Here is a 16,848-nt window from a genome sequence, read left to right as displayed (position 1 = left end):
AAAAATTTCACCAGAACTTTGCTAGATGCAACCAAAATGTATACCGGTAGTTTGTGGAACTTGAAAGGCACAAGTGATTTAAAGACTAGCCTATTGTCAGTAACATTTTGTGTGTGTTTGTTTTCCTTTTTCATGTAACAGACAAAATGACATTTTAAAAATGAAATGCAATAGTTTGGAGTACAAAGTAACCAACAAATGTTATTAACAGTAAAATAAAATAATTGGCTTTTTAAAAAAATAATAATTGAACATTGGGAAAGCGCAAGGTTGTGGGTACTTTTTAACAGAGACATTTGAGGGTTAGCAATCTGGCGGGCCTTTGCCTGCTATGTGTTTGTTTTTACCTTTGCAAGTTCCAAGCAGCTTCATTATTGACTCTTACAATGCCTCCCATTGTTCTCTTTGTCATCTCTTTGTTTTTTTGTCCTTTTGCCAGGCCGCTTTCGTCAAATTGAAGTGCTCACCACTGTGGCCAATGCATTCTCTTCCTTGTACTCGCAAGTCTCTGGCACTCCGCTGCAGAAAATTGGGAGCATGAATTCGACCGCTTCCAGCAAAGAGGCACCCAGCCCTCCTCCTCTGACGCGGAGCAACACGGCGAGTCGTTTCATCAAGACCTTGTCCAAACTTAATCTGTACGGGAGCCCGCAGGCAGGTGAAGGGGGCAGCAGCCCTGCCGCCTCACCAGTCGAGAAGGGGAAAGCCGAAAGTGGGGCTGAAGAAGCGGAGGCGAAAAATGAGCCCAAAACTCCAAAACACTTCAAAGCTTCTCTGCTGGCTACAGTAAAAGAGGAGACGCCAAGCAGCCAGTCCACTGCGGCTGAGGGTCTCAATGCTTCGGGAATTTCTTCTGATGGTACTGAAAACAAGGACTCTGTTGATCATTCAGATGAAAAAGCTGCTGCTACGACATCCAGTGGTATCGAGAGCGATGCACTAGTACCAGCCAGTTCTGGGCTCGAAGTTAATGCCGAACTGCAAATAACTCCTGCTCCCGTGTTGGATAAACAGCCCTGCGCTTCAATAGCCAACCCATCCATTGCCAATCTCATGTTGCATCAGAAGGACTCGTTTGAGATGGAAGAGGTAAGTGGAAAGGCATTTGTTTGGGCTATGTGCAAAGTCCCCCTTGATCTCCTACGCTAGGGCTGGGCAAAATATCAATATATCATCCAAAACCAGATAGAAGTCCGTATTGTGATATTGGTTTCGTAATTTTTAACCTGGCAATGTATCGTGAATCGTGGATCGTGGTGTGTGTGTGTGTGTGCTGCGCAAAAATCACAAGGTGGGGGGAAACCGTAAAGCCAGCCAGTGTTTATCTCGATTCCTGCAGCCCATGTTAACTCTGCCGACTCAGCTCTCCCCTGCCTCCTGCAGGGGGGCAGCGATTCACAAGAGCAGGTGCCAGCAAAAATAATGATGCGGGGAAAACTGTGAAGCCACCCAATGCCTCCGCATAGCTCCATCCTTATTTGAGACATTGTGATATATCAGTATACTGCAGTGTTTAGCTGGTGATACTTCACAATCTTGAAAAGCAGATATTGCCCAGCCTTACCCAGTTTTGTATGCTCCTTCGATCTAGAGGTAAAGGTAAAGGGAGCCCTGACCATTAGGTCCAGTCGCGGATGACTCTGGGGTTGCGGCGCTCATCTCACTTTACTGGCTGAGGGAGCTGGCATACAGCTTCCAGGTCATGTGGCCAGCATGACTAAGCCGCTTCTGGCGAACCAGAGCAGCGCACGGAAACGCCGTTCACCTTCCTGCTGGAGCGGTACCTATTTATCTACTTGCACTTTGATGTGCTTTCGAACTGCTAGGTTGGCAGGATTCAATCTAGAGGTATCGTGACTACTAGGAAGCACCAGCGAGCTTAAGTACAGCTGATGTGCTGAAATGACGACAAATTCTTGCTAAATAAACATCTGCATTCTGGTTAGAGCCGTTTAAGTCCACAAGAGTGGGAAATCCAGCTTTTCCCAACAGGAATGAGGCAATTCCTTTTTTAAAAAATTATTTGTGTTTCTAAAAATGCATATGAAACAATGACCATGTGCTGGGAGTGCCCAGGGGCCTTCTGGTCTGCCTCTTCCCAAGCATTGCTTTGGCATGTTTTCACCAGGCATCTCATGGCAAGCTTACATTCCTGCAGGTTTTTCCGTGCTATCCTGGGGCTCCTTTAGGAAGTCTGTTGCTGTCAAGATAGCCAGCATGGGAGTGAGTCAGGGCAAAGTTTCCTCAGGAGCCCTGGCCTCTGCCCTCTCAGCCAATCACGATTCTCTCGAGTCTATGTCCCATATTGATATTGGCTAAGGAGGCGCAGAGGGGTGGATTGGGCGGCGGTTGCAAGTTCGCAAGGTACAAATGCGGGCAGGGCTTTGATCCTGGGGTCCAGGCAAGGGCGGGTGATGACAAATGATCTGGCCCTCCCCCCTCCAAAAACACCACCAGGAAAAAAACAGAAAGTCGGGAACACAAGGAGCTTAAGTGTACCCAACCGGGAGCAAGTAGACCAAGGCAACGCCTCCGAAAAGCCAGACCGTAGCAGAAAGGCCTTGTGAGATGAGCTTTTTAAATATGTATTTGATTCTGTAGGAAACTGCATTAAGCTGTTTTGTGTGTGTGTGTGTGTGTGGTGTGTTTTTTAAAAAAATGTCATTGAAGTAAACCTGTTGGTAACACATTGTAAATTCTGATACTAGTGGTAGACAATGATATGTAGCATATTAGATCCGTGGGAACTTTCAGTGCAGCTATAGTCGGAGAGGCTTTCTTCCAGGGTTGCAAATCTTGGAAGTCCAGCTTCTTCAAGTGACTTTCCTTAGAAGATTCAGGAATGAGTTTGTTTTTGCGAAGAAGTTTCTAACCTTCATTTTCTGTGCAAAGAGGGGCTTTAAAAAGAGGCACTGCTTTGTGTTGCTGCTGAAACTGGAAGGCTCTGGGAATGGGGCAGGACTTCCAGTGTTGAGGGTGAACTAAATTCACTCACCCAGGTCTTGCCTGCTCTCTACCTGCTCTATTTGCACCTCGCCTTTCCCGACTATTCTAGCACTTTGCCATTAGCCCCAGCAGCACTGGTTTAAATCCACCACGGCTGCTTCTGATGCATACTGGGATTTATGTAGAATTCTGTTGTTGTTTTTAATTAGATGGGGTGGCAGGACTCGGGGCCATACTGTGAACTTGGCTCTGATCACAGTGAAGTTGAAAGAGTGGCTGGATCTGGTTATTGGCTTGCAATGCGCACTTCAAAAAGTGGAAATCTGGACACAAAAGTTTGTTGAGCCTTTTTGGGCAAAGTTGTTGAGGTTTTGTTTTTGTTTGCAAAATCTAAAAAAAAAAATGAAATGAAAGTTTTCTGCTATTTTTAAGGAGATTTGCTGAAAAAATCAACACTTCCGACATTGGTTGCCATACGCCCGGGTTTTTACCGCTTTTCAAAAATTCCACCCGTACGCTATTTTCAATGGACAAATCCCAGGTATGTCTGGGAAATCCCGGACTTATGGCAGCCCTATGCAACAGCGTGCCTTGGTAAAGAAGTGCTGGTCAATTATGAAGACGAGTAGAATTTTGAGACTCGTTTGTGCAGCAGCTTTCTCTTTCTGCAACCCTTGTCCGTCTGTCTAGATGTTCTGTTCCAGCCTGGTGTTTTCCAGATGATTTGAACTATAGTTCCGATCATCCCTGACCATGCTTGCCGAAGATGACTGCAGCTTTGATTCAAGGCATTTTGGGGGGCTGGGGGGTGGGCAGAGGCTGTCAGATTGGGGGAGTCTGTTCTCATCCAGGCTGCTGTATAACCACAAGAGAGTTCCTGTTATGCTGTGAGATTACATGATTAAAGGCTGTTTGCAAGCCCAAATCTCCCATTCCCAGAAGAGGGTTTTTGTCTTGTTCCAAGGAAGTCTCTCTTAGGGGCAGCCAGTTCTGCTGCCTCTGTGTGCAGTTCCTCAGAATAACTGCTCGGCAGAGGCTTCCTGGTGCAGCTCTGCATGAAGCTCTGCTCAGAGCAGTATTTGCATAGGTCACTATTACACTTTCATAAGCCGCCTTCAGACGTTACTATTATCCATTAAGGAAACACATGAGAGGTGCGGAAGTGGGGAAACAAGCATGCCAGCTCTGCTCCCTCCTTCTCATCCTCATCCCTCGTCGTCTTTTCATTGAATCATAGAGTTGGCAGTGACTCTGAGGATCATCTAGTCTAGGGTTTCCCCAACTTGTGTCTCCAGCTGTTTTTGGATTACAGTTCCCATCATCCCTAGCTAGCAGGACTAGCGGTCAGGGATGATGGGAGCTGTTGCCCAGCAACATAAAGAGAACCGCAGGTGTCCCATCCCAGGCTAAGCCTTTCTAAGGTTACTAATGCACCTACATCAAAGTTCCCTCTGGCATAGAATCTTGTTTAGGATGAGGATTCGACAAGGGCTATCAACAGAAGTGGCCATACTAGGATTTCTAGAAGGAAGCTGAACTATTGTGTGTGTGTGTGTGTGTGTGTGTGTGTATGCCTGTGGTTGAGAGATAAAAATCCATGTGTATTGTGAATCAGGGGATCAATTAGCCTTATTATAGAAAGGAACAGGGGAGAAAGATTAGGGTTTTCGCTAAACTGTGGTCATCTTGGTAGCATTAATTTCCTATTCTCTCTCTCTCTCTCTCTCTCTCTCTCTCTCTCTGTGTGTGTGTGTGTGTGTGTTGTGGTACTGTAGTTTTAGACCCTAAACTGTCTTGGAGACCACTGATGGAACAGGAAAGGTATACATAGAATCATACAGTTGGTGGGGACCCTGAGGATCATCTAGTCCAACTCCCTGCAATGCAGAAATATGCAGCTCTTAATAATAATAATAATAATAATAATAATAATAATAATAATAATAACCACTACAGAGAAGTGCACCATGCTCTAACCAACTGAGCTATCCACTTGGATCATCTTTATTTCATTTCTTTTCAAACATCTGGACGTATCTCTGCTGGAAAACTAGAGCTCTCCCGCTCATAACAGCATCATCTCTGACATCACAGCCTCTATGCTGTCCAACTTTAACATCATACTGAACTGTTACAGTAAAGCCATCCTTTGAGGTGTTTGCCATTTCAAGCGTCTTCCCACGTGGTTTGGGCCCGAATAAGTGCTTTCAGGCTGAATCTATTTGGGAACATGTTTCTTCTTTTCACCTTCAAGATAGACATGGCAAATTGGGCCCAATCCCCTGTGTCAGGGCTGGTGCTGGCATGTGGAACGGTCAGGCAGCTTCCAGTCAGGATTCAGGGCCCTGGAAGAGACCCACCCACCTATATTTGTTTTTTTTTTAAAATAAAATAATTTTTATTCATTTTAAAGAAGACAAGACAAAAAGACAAAAAAGACGTAACAAGAAAAATAAAACACAAAAAAAGAAATTATTCTTACAATAACATAACTTTCTCTGTACATCGTAAATGACTTCCCCTGATCCCCCCCCCATCTCAATTTCAATTCTCTAAACTTCTTTGGCAATTTCTAACTAATTATGATCTTAACCAAAATTTCTTTTCGCCCAATTTAAATTTTAACCTAATTCCTGGATAAATACTGAAAAACATATAGTTACTTCCCTAAGCTTGAATAAATATTACATTATATTTTTCCAAATATAATTTAAATTTCTTCCAATCTTCTTCCACCGTCTCTTCTCCCTGGTCGTGGAGTCTCCCTGTCAGCTTGACAAGTTCCATAAAATCCAGCATCTTCATCTGCCATTCATCTATACAGGTAGTTGGTAAATCTTGGGTCTTCCAATTCTTAGCTAGTAGTAGCCTCACAGCAGTTGTGGCATACAGAAAGAATGTAATGTCCTTTTTGGGGATTTTCTCCCCCACTCCCCCACCCACCTATATTTGATTCGGGGCCCTCCTGCCATGTTCTGCCAGGGCACGGTGGAAAAGTCAAAATGTCAGGTGCCCATCACAGATTTCAGTGGCATTACTACTGTCATCTGCCACCATGGCAAACCCACAAAATTGGTGGGGACCTGCACCAGAACTGTGGGGTCACTAAATGGCACTGCTGGGGGCACATCTGGAATTTGTCTTGTGTGCTGTTAGTTCCTACCTGGCGCAGTGCTGTAAGATTCAAAATTTCCTGCCCTTCAGCCTTCCAGGCGTGTGGGGTGGGGAGAGGCAATGGCATTATGACAAAATGCATACAAAAATTCCCATTTTGTTACCTTGGACAAAGCTCAAACAGTTTTCTTTCAATAGCATTTAATCCATTCTTTTTAAGCTGTGATAACAGGGACACAATGCGTCAGCTTGATATTTTGAAAAATGCTGGTTTCCTAAGAGGAAGTCCTTTGATATTGGATGTTTCTATTTTAATAAACCAGTATTAAGTCAGAGTTTGTTGTGTGAGAAAAGAGAAAGCAAGCAGTTTTATCACCAAAGAACATCTTGGAATTGAGGAAATGTCTGAAAGTTGGTCAGTTGTGAAATATGGAGACTGGCCACTTGAAAAGGGAGAGAACATGTCTAGCTGCCTTCACTTAGATGGATTCTTACTTAAACAAGTTGGCATAAATATTTGCAATTCTTAATACCAGCCTTAGTCATTTAAAGATCGCACTTTGTTTTAAAGGCAGCATCACTTTGGGGGACGTGACTGGAGACGATTGTGTGGCACAGAGGTTATTGTAATGGACACAGTTACTTTAGTGCCCTGCTTACTTGAGGGAAGTAGTAAGGAGCAAGAAATGCCACTCTGAATGACCGCATATTACATGAAATGATGGCTGGTGAATGAAACGATGTTGCGGCTTGAAGCACTGATTCAGATATGTTTAAATAGCAAGTTTGTTACTGACAACAAATTATACAGGCTACCCAAACCCATGTTGACCATAAGATCAAATTTAGGGATTTGGAAGTTGTGGGGAATCCACAGACTTCTGGAAAAATCCAGAATCTTCTGCCAGATAATAGTTACTTGGTATTAAACCTTTTCATATGAAGAAGAAGAAGAAGAAGAAGAAGAAGAAGAAGAAGAAGAAGAAGAGTTTGGATTTGATATCCTGCTTTATCACTACCCGAAGGAGTCTCAAAGCGGCTAACATTCTCCTTTCCCTTCCTCTCCCACAACAAACACTGTGAGGTGAGTGGGGCTGAGAGACTTCAAAGAAGTGTGACTAGCCCAAGGACACCCAGCTGCTACATATGGAGGAGTGGAGACACGAACCCGGTTCCCCAGATTACGAGTCTACCGCTCTTAACCACTACACCACACTGGAATGAAAATGAAAATTAGCAAAGCTATGTTCCAAAATATGAAGGTTCTTCTCTCAAAGACTTTCTAACAAAGTGTTTGTAACAAAGTGTTACAATGTTCAGGGTTTGCTACCTTTAGATGAAATGTAACAGAAGAAAGTTTTGTATTGGTAGCTTGTCTACAGTTTGCATATAACCTCTGTAATTTAAGGAATGGCTATTTATAGTTTGCTGTGTCCTGGATTTCAGAGTTCTTTTTTAACAATGAAGAGATGTTTTGTGTTTAGGTAGTGCTGTTGCTAAGCTGCAATCTTATATGTGCTTAAATGGGAGTAAGTACAGCTGAATTCAGTAGTGCTTATTTCTTGAGCAGACGTGGATAAGATTACACTCTTAAGGCGCCTTTGCAGGCCACTCAGATACGCAGTTTTCTTGCAAACACATGAATAGCGTAACCTTTGCCATCAGAATTGGTCTAGACGAAACTAGACAATACAGTTTTTCTGGCAAGCGATGAGCAGATTTCGACTGAGAGGGTGTGATAGCCTTTTAAAAAGAAAAAAAAGTTTTATTCTTGGTGGGGCCCCCTCCCTCCCAAGAGTCTGGACTTGAGTAGTTCAGAGAAAATTGCTAGATTGACCAATGTATATGCAAACTTGGGGATAGCAGATGGTTCTGGCATGGATGCTAATTGTTTGGACAGGACTTTCAGTAAAATTTACATCCGCTGTTTGGCACCTGCTACTTCTGGTACAGTAAAACATTACAAATACACAACCAAACAATAAAAAATAAAATAAAAAATACACAACCAAACCAAACTATTTCCACATAAATCACAATAAGATCCAAAATAAAAATGCAAAACGCCTCCTCACAACCCCCCCACAACAGCACCCCAGCCCAGGAGTCTGTTCAGCAGCCTCAGCTTTTGTAGTTGGAGTCAGTCCTTCCCAGGCCAAGTGGAAAAGGCCCACAAGGCAGGGAGCAGGTCTTCCTGGGCTCACAGCCAAGATGGTCTCTGGCCTCTTCAGCAGCCTCAGCTTTTGTAGACCAGAACAGGCAATTTCATGTGGGTGGCAAAGAGAGGGGAATCAGAGGGAAGGGGGAGGGTTAGAGAGAGAGAGAGAGAAGCCCAGCTACTTTTGACTGTGGCTCCACTGACTTATCAGTATGTGGCCCCTGACAAAGCAACACTGAGAGAACATGGCTCTCGAAAAGTTAACATTTGGCTATCCTTGCTATAGCGTTGCCACTAGCCTCTATTTTGCATTGCTTTGGATTGGGTGCTTTTAGTTTGACACTCTAGATCAGGCATGTCCAACAGGTAGATCGTGATCTACCGGTAGATCACTGGACATCTGTGGTAGATCACCGGTAGATCAGTGGCTCACCCCAAAGAAGCTAAAAAACTTTGGCACCCCTAAAAAAACCCTCAACATCTTTGCCCTGCACCCCAAAAATGACCTGAACCACCTTAAAACTTAAACTCAACAACTTTGACGTGGCTCCCCCAAAAAGGGGATAGATCACTGCCAGTTTTTAACTCTGTGAGTAGATCGCTATCTCTTGGAAGTTGGCCACCCCTGCTCTAGATCATGGGTAGGCAAACTAAGGCCCAGGGGCCGGATCTGGCCCAATTGACTTCTCACTCCGGCCCATGGACGGTCCAGGAACCAGCATGTTTTTACATGAGTAGAATGTGTATCCTTTTATTTAAAATGCATCTCTGGGTTATTTGTGGGGCATAGGAATTCGTTCATTTCCCCCCAAAATATAGTCCGGCCCCCCACAAGGTGTGAGGGACAGTGGACCAGCCCACGGCTGAAAAAGTTTGCTGACCCTCTGCTCTAGATGGAATGAGGCTGACACTCAGTGTGTAGTTCCTAGTCACACTCTTGAATATCCTCTTCTTATATCAATTAATCAAGAATTGTGATGTATACCACATTGGTGATGATATGCATCTCCTAATCAGTTGAGCGCATTAGTAATCTTATCGCAATCGAGGCAATTGCCACTTTGTGTGGGGTGATTAGATTAGCTTGTGGGATGTCTTCCTCCCTTGTTTGGGTTGGGGAGGATGTTTTTGCTTAAAGGCATAATTATTGCCTCGGTTGCCACACTGAAAAGTTGGCAGCTGTGTTGTAGCTGGTTACAAGGCTTTCTCCAAACAATGGCCAGTGATAACTCACTAGAACTAGGGAAATTTAAACAGAGGTGACTGCAGCCTCATCATACTTTGGGGGCAATGCTAACTTCACCTGCAAAACCTGTTGAAGTCTAATAAATAAAAGTCACATTCATCTTTTAGATTGATTGTAACTGGTGGTGTGGTTTCCTTTTTTTAACTTCTGAAATTTTAATTTGATCCTTACATATGGGATGATCTAATATATAATTTTATAGACGAAGTGGCTCTCTTGCTTTGTGCAACAAGAAAACAGACATTTTCCCCCTTGAACAAAACCTTTCCTGTCTAGTTTCTCTTTGTTGCTGGGTGGTGGGAAGTTGCATGAGAACTGCTTATTTAGCAATTAATTTAGAGCAGCTTTCTTGCTGTTTAAACAAAGGAGCTGCTTTGTGCTACATCTCCCCGTTCCTGCCAGCAGGCCAGCCTGCCTTGCTACATAGTCTCTGACACTAAATACAGTGGTACCTCGGGTTACGTACTTAATTTGTTCTGGAAGTCCGTTCTTAACCCGAAAATGTTCTTAACCTGAAGCACCACTTTAGCTAATGGGGCCTCCTGCTGCCGCTGTGCCGCCATCGCATGATTTCTATTCTCATCCTGAAGCAAAGTTCTTAACTTGAAGCATTATTTCTGGGTTAGCTGAGTTCTTGACCTGAAGCGTATGTAACCCGAGGTACCACTGTACAACTTTATAGAGGGAAATGTGAGCTGCGAAACCTGTAGTGCTGCCTATTTAAATGTTTTGGGTTGAATCTACTGGCCAGATTAGTCATGATTTGACAGCTGACACTGGATGGTGTTTTGAGGTGACGTCAGGCCTTGTCTGTGGTGTTAATTACTTTGGTAATGAACCTACTATGTGGTATTAATAGAATCATAAAATCATAGAGCTGGAAGGGACCCTCGGGATCATCTAGTCCAGTGTTTCCCAAACTTGGGTCTCCCGCTGTTTTTGGACTACAACTCCCATCATCCCTAGCTGGCAGGAACAGCTGTCAGGGATCATGGGAATCAGTGTTAGAAACTGAGATATGAAAGCTGAGAACTAACTGGCACCTTAAACCTAGGTTATGGGCGCAACAGCGGAATGTCTAGGTGCGCCTTTTTTGTAACAAAAATACAAAGCTGAAAATGAATGAGCTGCAGCTAAAATATTATGTTCAATTTTCACATGGTCTAGTCCTTCCCTTGCCCCCCCGAAGCGGGGAGGCACTTGTACTCTGCAGTTTTAATCTTGAAATCTTAGGCACAGTACTTCGCCCAGAGTTCAGAAACTGCTCGCGCTAATGAAATTCCTTGTCGCAAAATGCGCCTAGAACAATGGGAGTTTTGAACACTGATGGGAACTGTAGTCCCAAAACAGCTGGAGACCCGCGTTTGGGAAACACTGATCTAGTCCAACCCCCTGCAGTGCAGGAATATGCAGTTGTCCCATACGGGGATCGAACCTGCAGACTTGGCATGGCCAGCACTATTCTCTAACCCACTGAGCTATGTGTGAATACTCAATTCTTCATCTATAAACATGTACAGTACAAATAAGATTAAAAAGTCTACATATGGAATTGAATCAAGGGCAGATTAGTTAGGATCTGCTAAAATCCTAAAGCAATGGGATAGTTTTCAGCTTTCACAGAACTGTTCTGTGGTTTGGACTGGGGGAGAGAGAGAAGGAGGTAGTTTGCAGACTTAGAGGCATGGTAGAAACCTCTGCAACATGTTAGAGGTTTTAAGATCAGAAAATTTGCAGCTGGGGCCTCTACAATGCCATTTACAAACAATGTCTCCCTCCACCCTTTTAATATTGGGAAGGCTTTAGTGAAATTCACAAGCCAGCTGTGATTAACTTTATGGTTTTTGTTTGGCCGAAATAATGGTCTTGTGTTACTGCCTCAATAAACCAGCACAGCTACCTGTCTTTTTAAAAAGCAAACAAACAAACAAACATTCTTGCCTAAAAATGAAAAGCTCTTTTGGAGATGATTGTATTTGCCATACAACATTTCTCTTAATAAAAAAACAAAAACAAAAATCTTAATTGCCCCCGAAATACTGATATGGTGTCTTTTTATTCCATATATATCATGTTCTGCATGTTCCAGCTTAAGTACTTATTTTCTGCTGCAGGAAGTCTGAAAGGGATATGCCAGTGATAAACAGCAATGAATGTTTACTTTGGATTGCCAAATTTGATTGCGTTGGATTGTTAATCAGCTAAGTAGCTAGTTATGTTGATCAGTGGGCATAACTGTCTATTGGGCATGACTCAAAAAAATGCTTTGATTTTATTCCTACTGCAGATTCAAAGTACGGAAGGAGAGATTCCACATGCTCTTAACATGAGCCAGCTGGCTTTAGCCAAAACCAAGAAAGGTGAGTAGGTTTCTCTCCTCTTTCTTTTTGGCCCCCTCTGAAACGGCTCTGGCACAGTCCATTTGTTTCTGACAGTGACATGTTGATGCAAGTACTTGGGAGCGTCTTAAATTGCAGCCCACCCAAAAGATCCTTGTCTGCTTCTCAGCCGCCTTTCAAATCATAGTGTTCCCTCTGTGAAGTGGCACTTCAAATGAGAGAGGATGAATCACGTTTCTAACCTCAATGAATGGTTCTGCTTCTCTGTGCTGTGGGTGATGGGTCGGAGAAACTGAAAGGTTGTGTTTTGCTTTGTTTTTTTTATAACGGAGCCCTGTCATTTGAAATGACAATTTTAAACCTTAAAATTACAAACTCTTTAAACCTGAATTTTGTGGTACATGCAGCACTTTACTGCCCTTCAGACTGCTGACTGTACAGAAGCCTCGTTCTTTTGACCACACAGATTGTCTTCCACTGCAGTCCTATGCACATTTTAAGTTCCACTGTGTCCAAGGGGGATTCTTCCCTAGTAAGGCTGTTTTCATTGTGCAGCATTTATTCCCGCCTTTCTCTGCCAATATATGGGCAATGGCATTGCCCAAAGGATGAAAGCAAGGGCAGTGTAGGATTCCCAGCCTGCACTGTACAGCTGGTGGACATGAAGGAATCCCCGAATGCATCACAGGAGAGCACCATTTTATTTCTGAGCCCTGTGTGAGCAAAGAAAAGGGTGGGACCCTGGGAGGCCAAATTAACTGGGCTATTGAGCAGTAGCAAAGATATCTGCCCACCTTTCAGGGAGTTGATCAAGAAAATACATTGTTCATTGCATGCATGTAACTTTTGAATGTACTTTAGTATAAAGAAAATAGACCTATAGAGTGAATTGTGCTTCCAGTTTCACTCCAGAAAATGTTTTGCCACTGATCTCCAAAGTTTTTTGGGGGAAACACTGATGCCGTGTGCAGGTGCAGCTGACAATAAAATTTAGGTACATACATGCTTGTGAGAGTGTGTGCACTTTGAGTTGAGAGCCCTATGCTACTACAGCGGTGCCCCGCTAGACGAATGCCTCACTAGACGAAAAACTCGCTAGACGAAAGGCATTCGCTAATGGAAGGCTGCCCCGCAAGACGAATTTGTCAATGGGGCTGCCTCGCAAGACGGAAATTTTGTTTTTCCGTCAAACCGCTATTTTTCCATTGGTGCTTCGCAAGACGAAAAATTCGCTATACGACAGCACTCGCAGAACGAATTATTTTCGTCTTGCGAGGCACCACTGTATTTAGTAATCATTGAGCTTATTATCGGGCCCAGGTTTTGTTTATTAATTCTCTGAGTCCTTATCCTTCAACCTTGGTTCAGGCTCACATGAAAGCCCTAGCCTTGCATTGCAAGATGTTATCTCATTTCCATCAACCTGTTTTCCACTGCCTGTTTTCCAAAGCCTGTTAATAACAAAACAGGGGTCCAGTTGCAACTTTCATATGTGTAGCTGGTGACTCTTAAACGGCTGCTTTGATACCCATACCGCTGTTGTGCTCTTCAGCACAGAATGTTATGCACTTGTAATACATTTTTGGTGGCATTGTGCCTCCGAAGAGAAGGTCACTGTTGCTTTTTGTAACTTGCTGCGGTCTGAAAAACATGTTTAGCAGGCACGCAGTAAAACGTACAATATCTGATTGTTTTTATAATCTTTATCTATTTTTACAAGCATGGGGGCAACCCATTCTTAGGATTTTTATGTTAAACACTGCTGCATTTTACAACTAAAGTGCCATGCACAAATGCAAGCTTTTTTTTAAAAAAAAATGTCACTGCACTCTTTATGAATTGTGCTCAAAAAGAAAAAAGCTTAATGTAATCATTTTTCATAATCTTCTGTTGGTTAAAAAAAACAATATTGCAGAACAATCTTCCTGTACATATGATATATGATGTACTTTTTAGGTAATGCATTTTACCCAAATGAGTTTATCTGGTGTGTTCAGCACTGCCATTTGTTATTATGTAACCCGAATGGAGATATGCTTTGCTTTCTGGATTTCTTTCCTATGACTGGAACAAAATGCTACCCTTGCTCTGCACTATAAAATTGAAAGTGCTGCTGAAATGTCCAGCATGTGCAATGCTAGTTAATTGGAGGAAGCTCACTTCAGGGAAGACACCACTTTCCTGCCACTCACCCCTTTCTTTCTTCTGTGATGGCTTGACCTTGGAGCAACATGAGTATTAGGGGGGCTAGTATGCCAGGGTTGGAGTAAGGCAGTGATGGCCAAACTTGGCCCTCCAGCTGTTTTGGGACTACAATTCCCATCATCCCTAGCTACCAGGACCAGTGGTCAGGGATGATGGGAATTGTAGTCCCATAACAGCTGGAAGGCCAAGTTTGGCCATCACTGGAGTAAGGCTTCAGAGATCAAGGTTTAAATCTCCTCCTGGCCATGAAGCTCACTATGTGACCATGGGCCAGTGTTGCTGCATTTCAGTCTAACCTACCTCACAGAGTTGTCGTAGGGATAAAATGAGTGGGGGGAACCGTGAGCACGGCATTGAAGAAGAGGGTGGGTTTAACAAACCCATAAGCAATAGTTGGTTTGTTCTCTCTGGAACCCCAGCTCTCAAGTCTCTGGCAGATTGAAAGAAAAGTTGAACACCCAAGTGTCTTGAAAGCTCAGAAGTCAAATACAATCATAAGAGCTTGCCTTATACTGAATCTAGCCATCCTGTAATGAGACATTTGCCCAGCATCACCTATTTTATCTATCCATTTAAAAGGTTTATGTTGATATCACTAGTACTCCTTCTACGTTTGCACCCTGCCTTGCAACTAAGTTGCTCAAGGCCATGGTATACGTGGTTCTCCCCTCCTCATCTCATTATCACAACAACCCTGTGAGGTACGTTTGGCTGAGAGATGGGGACTGGTCGAAGGTCACCAAACGAGCTCATGACTGAATGGGGATATGAACCCTTTTCTCCCAAGTCCTAACCATACAGTACATTTGGTTTCTACTATACCAGTATTCAGCTTCCGGGATGGATTTACAAGAGTTTTTCAGCTGCAAAGATCAAAGTTTTGCATGTGTCCACTGGAAATGTGAAATAATTCATTGCCACAATTTGTTATTGTTGTTATTGTTGACCATTATTTCAGTTTTGCGGGAGGTGCTTCTTTATTTTTAGCACAGTTGCTTCCCGTTTTGGGAGGTAGTTAATACAACAGTTACAGATATGCGTGCAGACTTCAGTACACAAACAGGTCAATACGCAGGGCCAGCCGTTCTTCAAGGCCTAGAAGATATCTGAGAACCTCTCAGCTAGAAGGTGCCATCAGAGTTGACCCAGCTAACCAGCAGATACTGGGGGTGCAGCAGTAGCAACCTGCCACTCTTTCCTCCTGAGCCCACCAGCTGTTCCCCTCTGCTTCCTTGAGGTGTTTTTGAAGACAGTGTCTATATGATTGTCAACGTTATATAGCTCTCTTTAGTTGAGCAGTGGGGAAGAGCCAACTTGCCAAAAGCCTTACATACAATGATGAGGGACCTATGGCCCTCCAGCTCCCATCAGCCTCAGCCAGTGATTAGGGATGATGGACTCTGGATTCCATCAACACCTGGAGGCCAAGGGTTTCCTCAGGGGATGAAACAAATTGCAAATGAGGACCCTGCTCCTCCAGCGCTAACCAAGTTAAGGGTCAAGTAGGATGCTGCTATGCTGTTAACTCGGTCTTGTTTTTCTGGTTTCAGGGTTAGATCTGAGTCTGCAGAATGTAAAATTGACTAAGGCATAACAGGTTCCAGCCAGTTTGTTTGGTGGATAGGAATGTATGATAAGAATTATTACAAAGGGGAATTTGCTGATGTGAACTTGTTGGATTGAGTTTAAGTGTGTTTTTGAGTTCGTGTGCCCTTTAAAGCAGCCAATAAGAGCATTTCTCTCTCTTTTGAATATGTTTTGACTGTTTCTGAACATTGCTCACACTAGGCCTTCAGGTATAAATCTTACTGTTCTTAATGCTTTTTTTAAAAAAAATATTTGGTGGTTCACAAAGGCCAGCCTAATTAAAAACTTGCAAATACTACTTTGGCCAACATCTATTACTTGGTGGTCTGAAGATTTCACTGCCCTTTCTACATTTGAGCACAGGGCTTATAGTAATCAATCTTATTTAGATACCTATTCAGACATATGGACTGCTTATATTAATCTATATGTTTAAATTGCGGTTGGTGGGAAAATATTTAAAATTATTTAAAATATTTTTCCACCAACCACAATTTAATATTTTAAATATTTTCTTTTTGTTATATCTGCAAATAAACATTTTAAAAATTAAAAAAATAAACACCACCAAATACTTTGGTCACCCTTGCCTATTGTGGAGGAGCCATAGCTCGGCGATAAGGCATATCTTTTGTGAGTTGAGTTCCCAAGTTCAGTCGCTGACATAATCACCTTGCAGGCGTAATCACCTTCTAACAGAAGAGCCGATTCAGTTGGAAAACCTTGCCCCTAAAAGTAGCCGCTGCTCTGAACGACATTTGTGTGAAGTCATCAAATTATTAACACTCATGAGCAGCAAGTTGAACCCGCTTCAGATGTTAAAAGGCTCTCTTGACTTAATCTGCTCTGTAAGACTCTTGAGAGCTCCCGATGGATTAATTGTTATTATTTCTTTCATGTGCAACTTCGTAAGAAATGTACTGACTGTCAGCTCCACGGAACCTTTAAAAACCTTTCATCAGCCTTTTAAGAAACTGCACTGCTCCGTTTTCCAGCCATTCCTTATAACTTACACAGTTTCTTAAAGCGATTTAGGTGGGGAGGGGGAAAGAGGAGTTCCAGTTGGATCCTGCCAAAATGTTTACTCTAGCTGTGCACTTTAATTTCCCATAGAATCCTGAGACCTGTCTTGTAAAATGTGTCTTTGTGGGTTATTTTATTTAAAAGCAGAACTTTGTGAAATGTTTAAAGGTCTGCCCCGTGCAGGACACAGCCTTGGTTGAATTGCTGATGGGAGACCCCATGTGGCTGGT

At 43.1% G+C, this 16,848-nt stretch overlaps 1 protein-coding gene across 4 annotated transcripts in view; it reads left to right on the top strand.

Moving 5' to 3' along the window:
* ITPRID2 (ITPR interacting domain containing 2) overlaps nucleotides 1-16,848 on the top strand; it is a 61,928-nt gene that overhangs the window by 28,378 nt on the left and 16,702 nt on the right. For all 4 annotated transcript variants that reach the window (XM_033167023.1, XM_033167005.1, XM_033167016.1 and 1 more), the window contains 2 exons: nucleotides 440-1,089; nucleotides 11,752-11,824. In XM_033167023.1, coding sequence (XP_033022914.1) covers nucleotides 440-1,089; nucleotides 11,752-11,824 — 723 coding nt within the window. The remainder of the gene's footprint in view (nucleotides 1-439; nucleotides 1,090-11,751; nucleotides 11,825-16,848) is intronic.

The sequence above is a fragment of the Lacerta agilis genome, chromosome 1, assembly GCF_009819535.1.
Source record: "Lacerta agilis isolate rLacAgi1 chromosome 1, rLacAgi1.pri, whole genome shotgun sequence".
In the NCBI taxonomy this organism is placed as follows: Eukaryota; Metazoa; Chordata; class Lepidosauria; order Squamata; family Lacertidae; genus Lacerta; species Lacerta agilis.
This window is presented reverse-complemented; position numbering and strand designations above follow the sequence as displayed.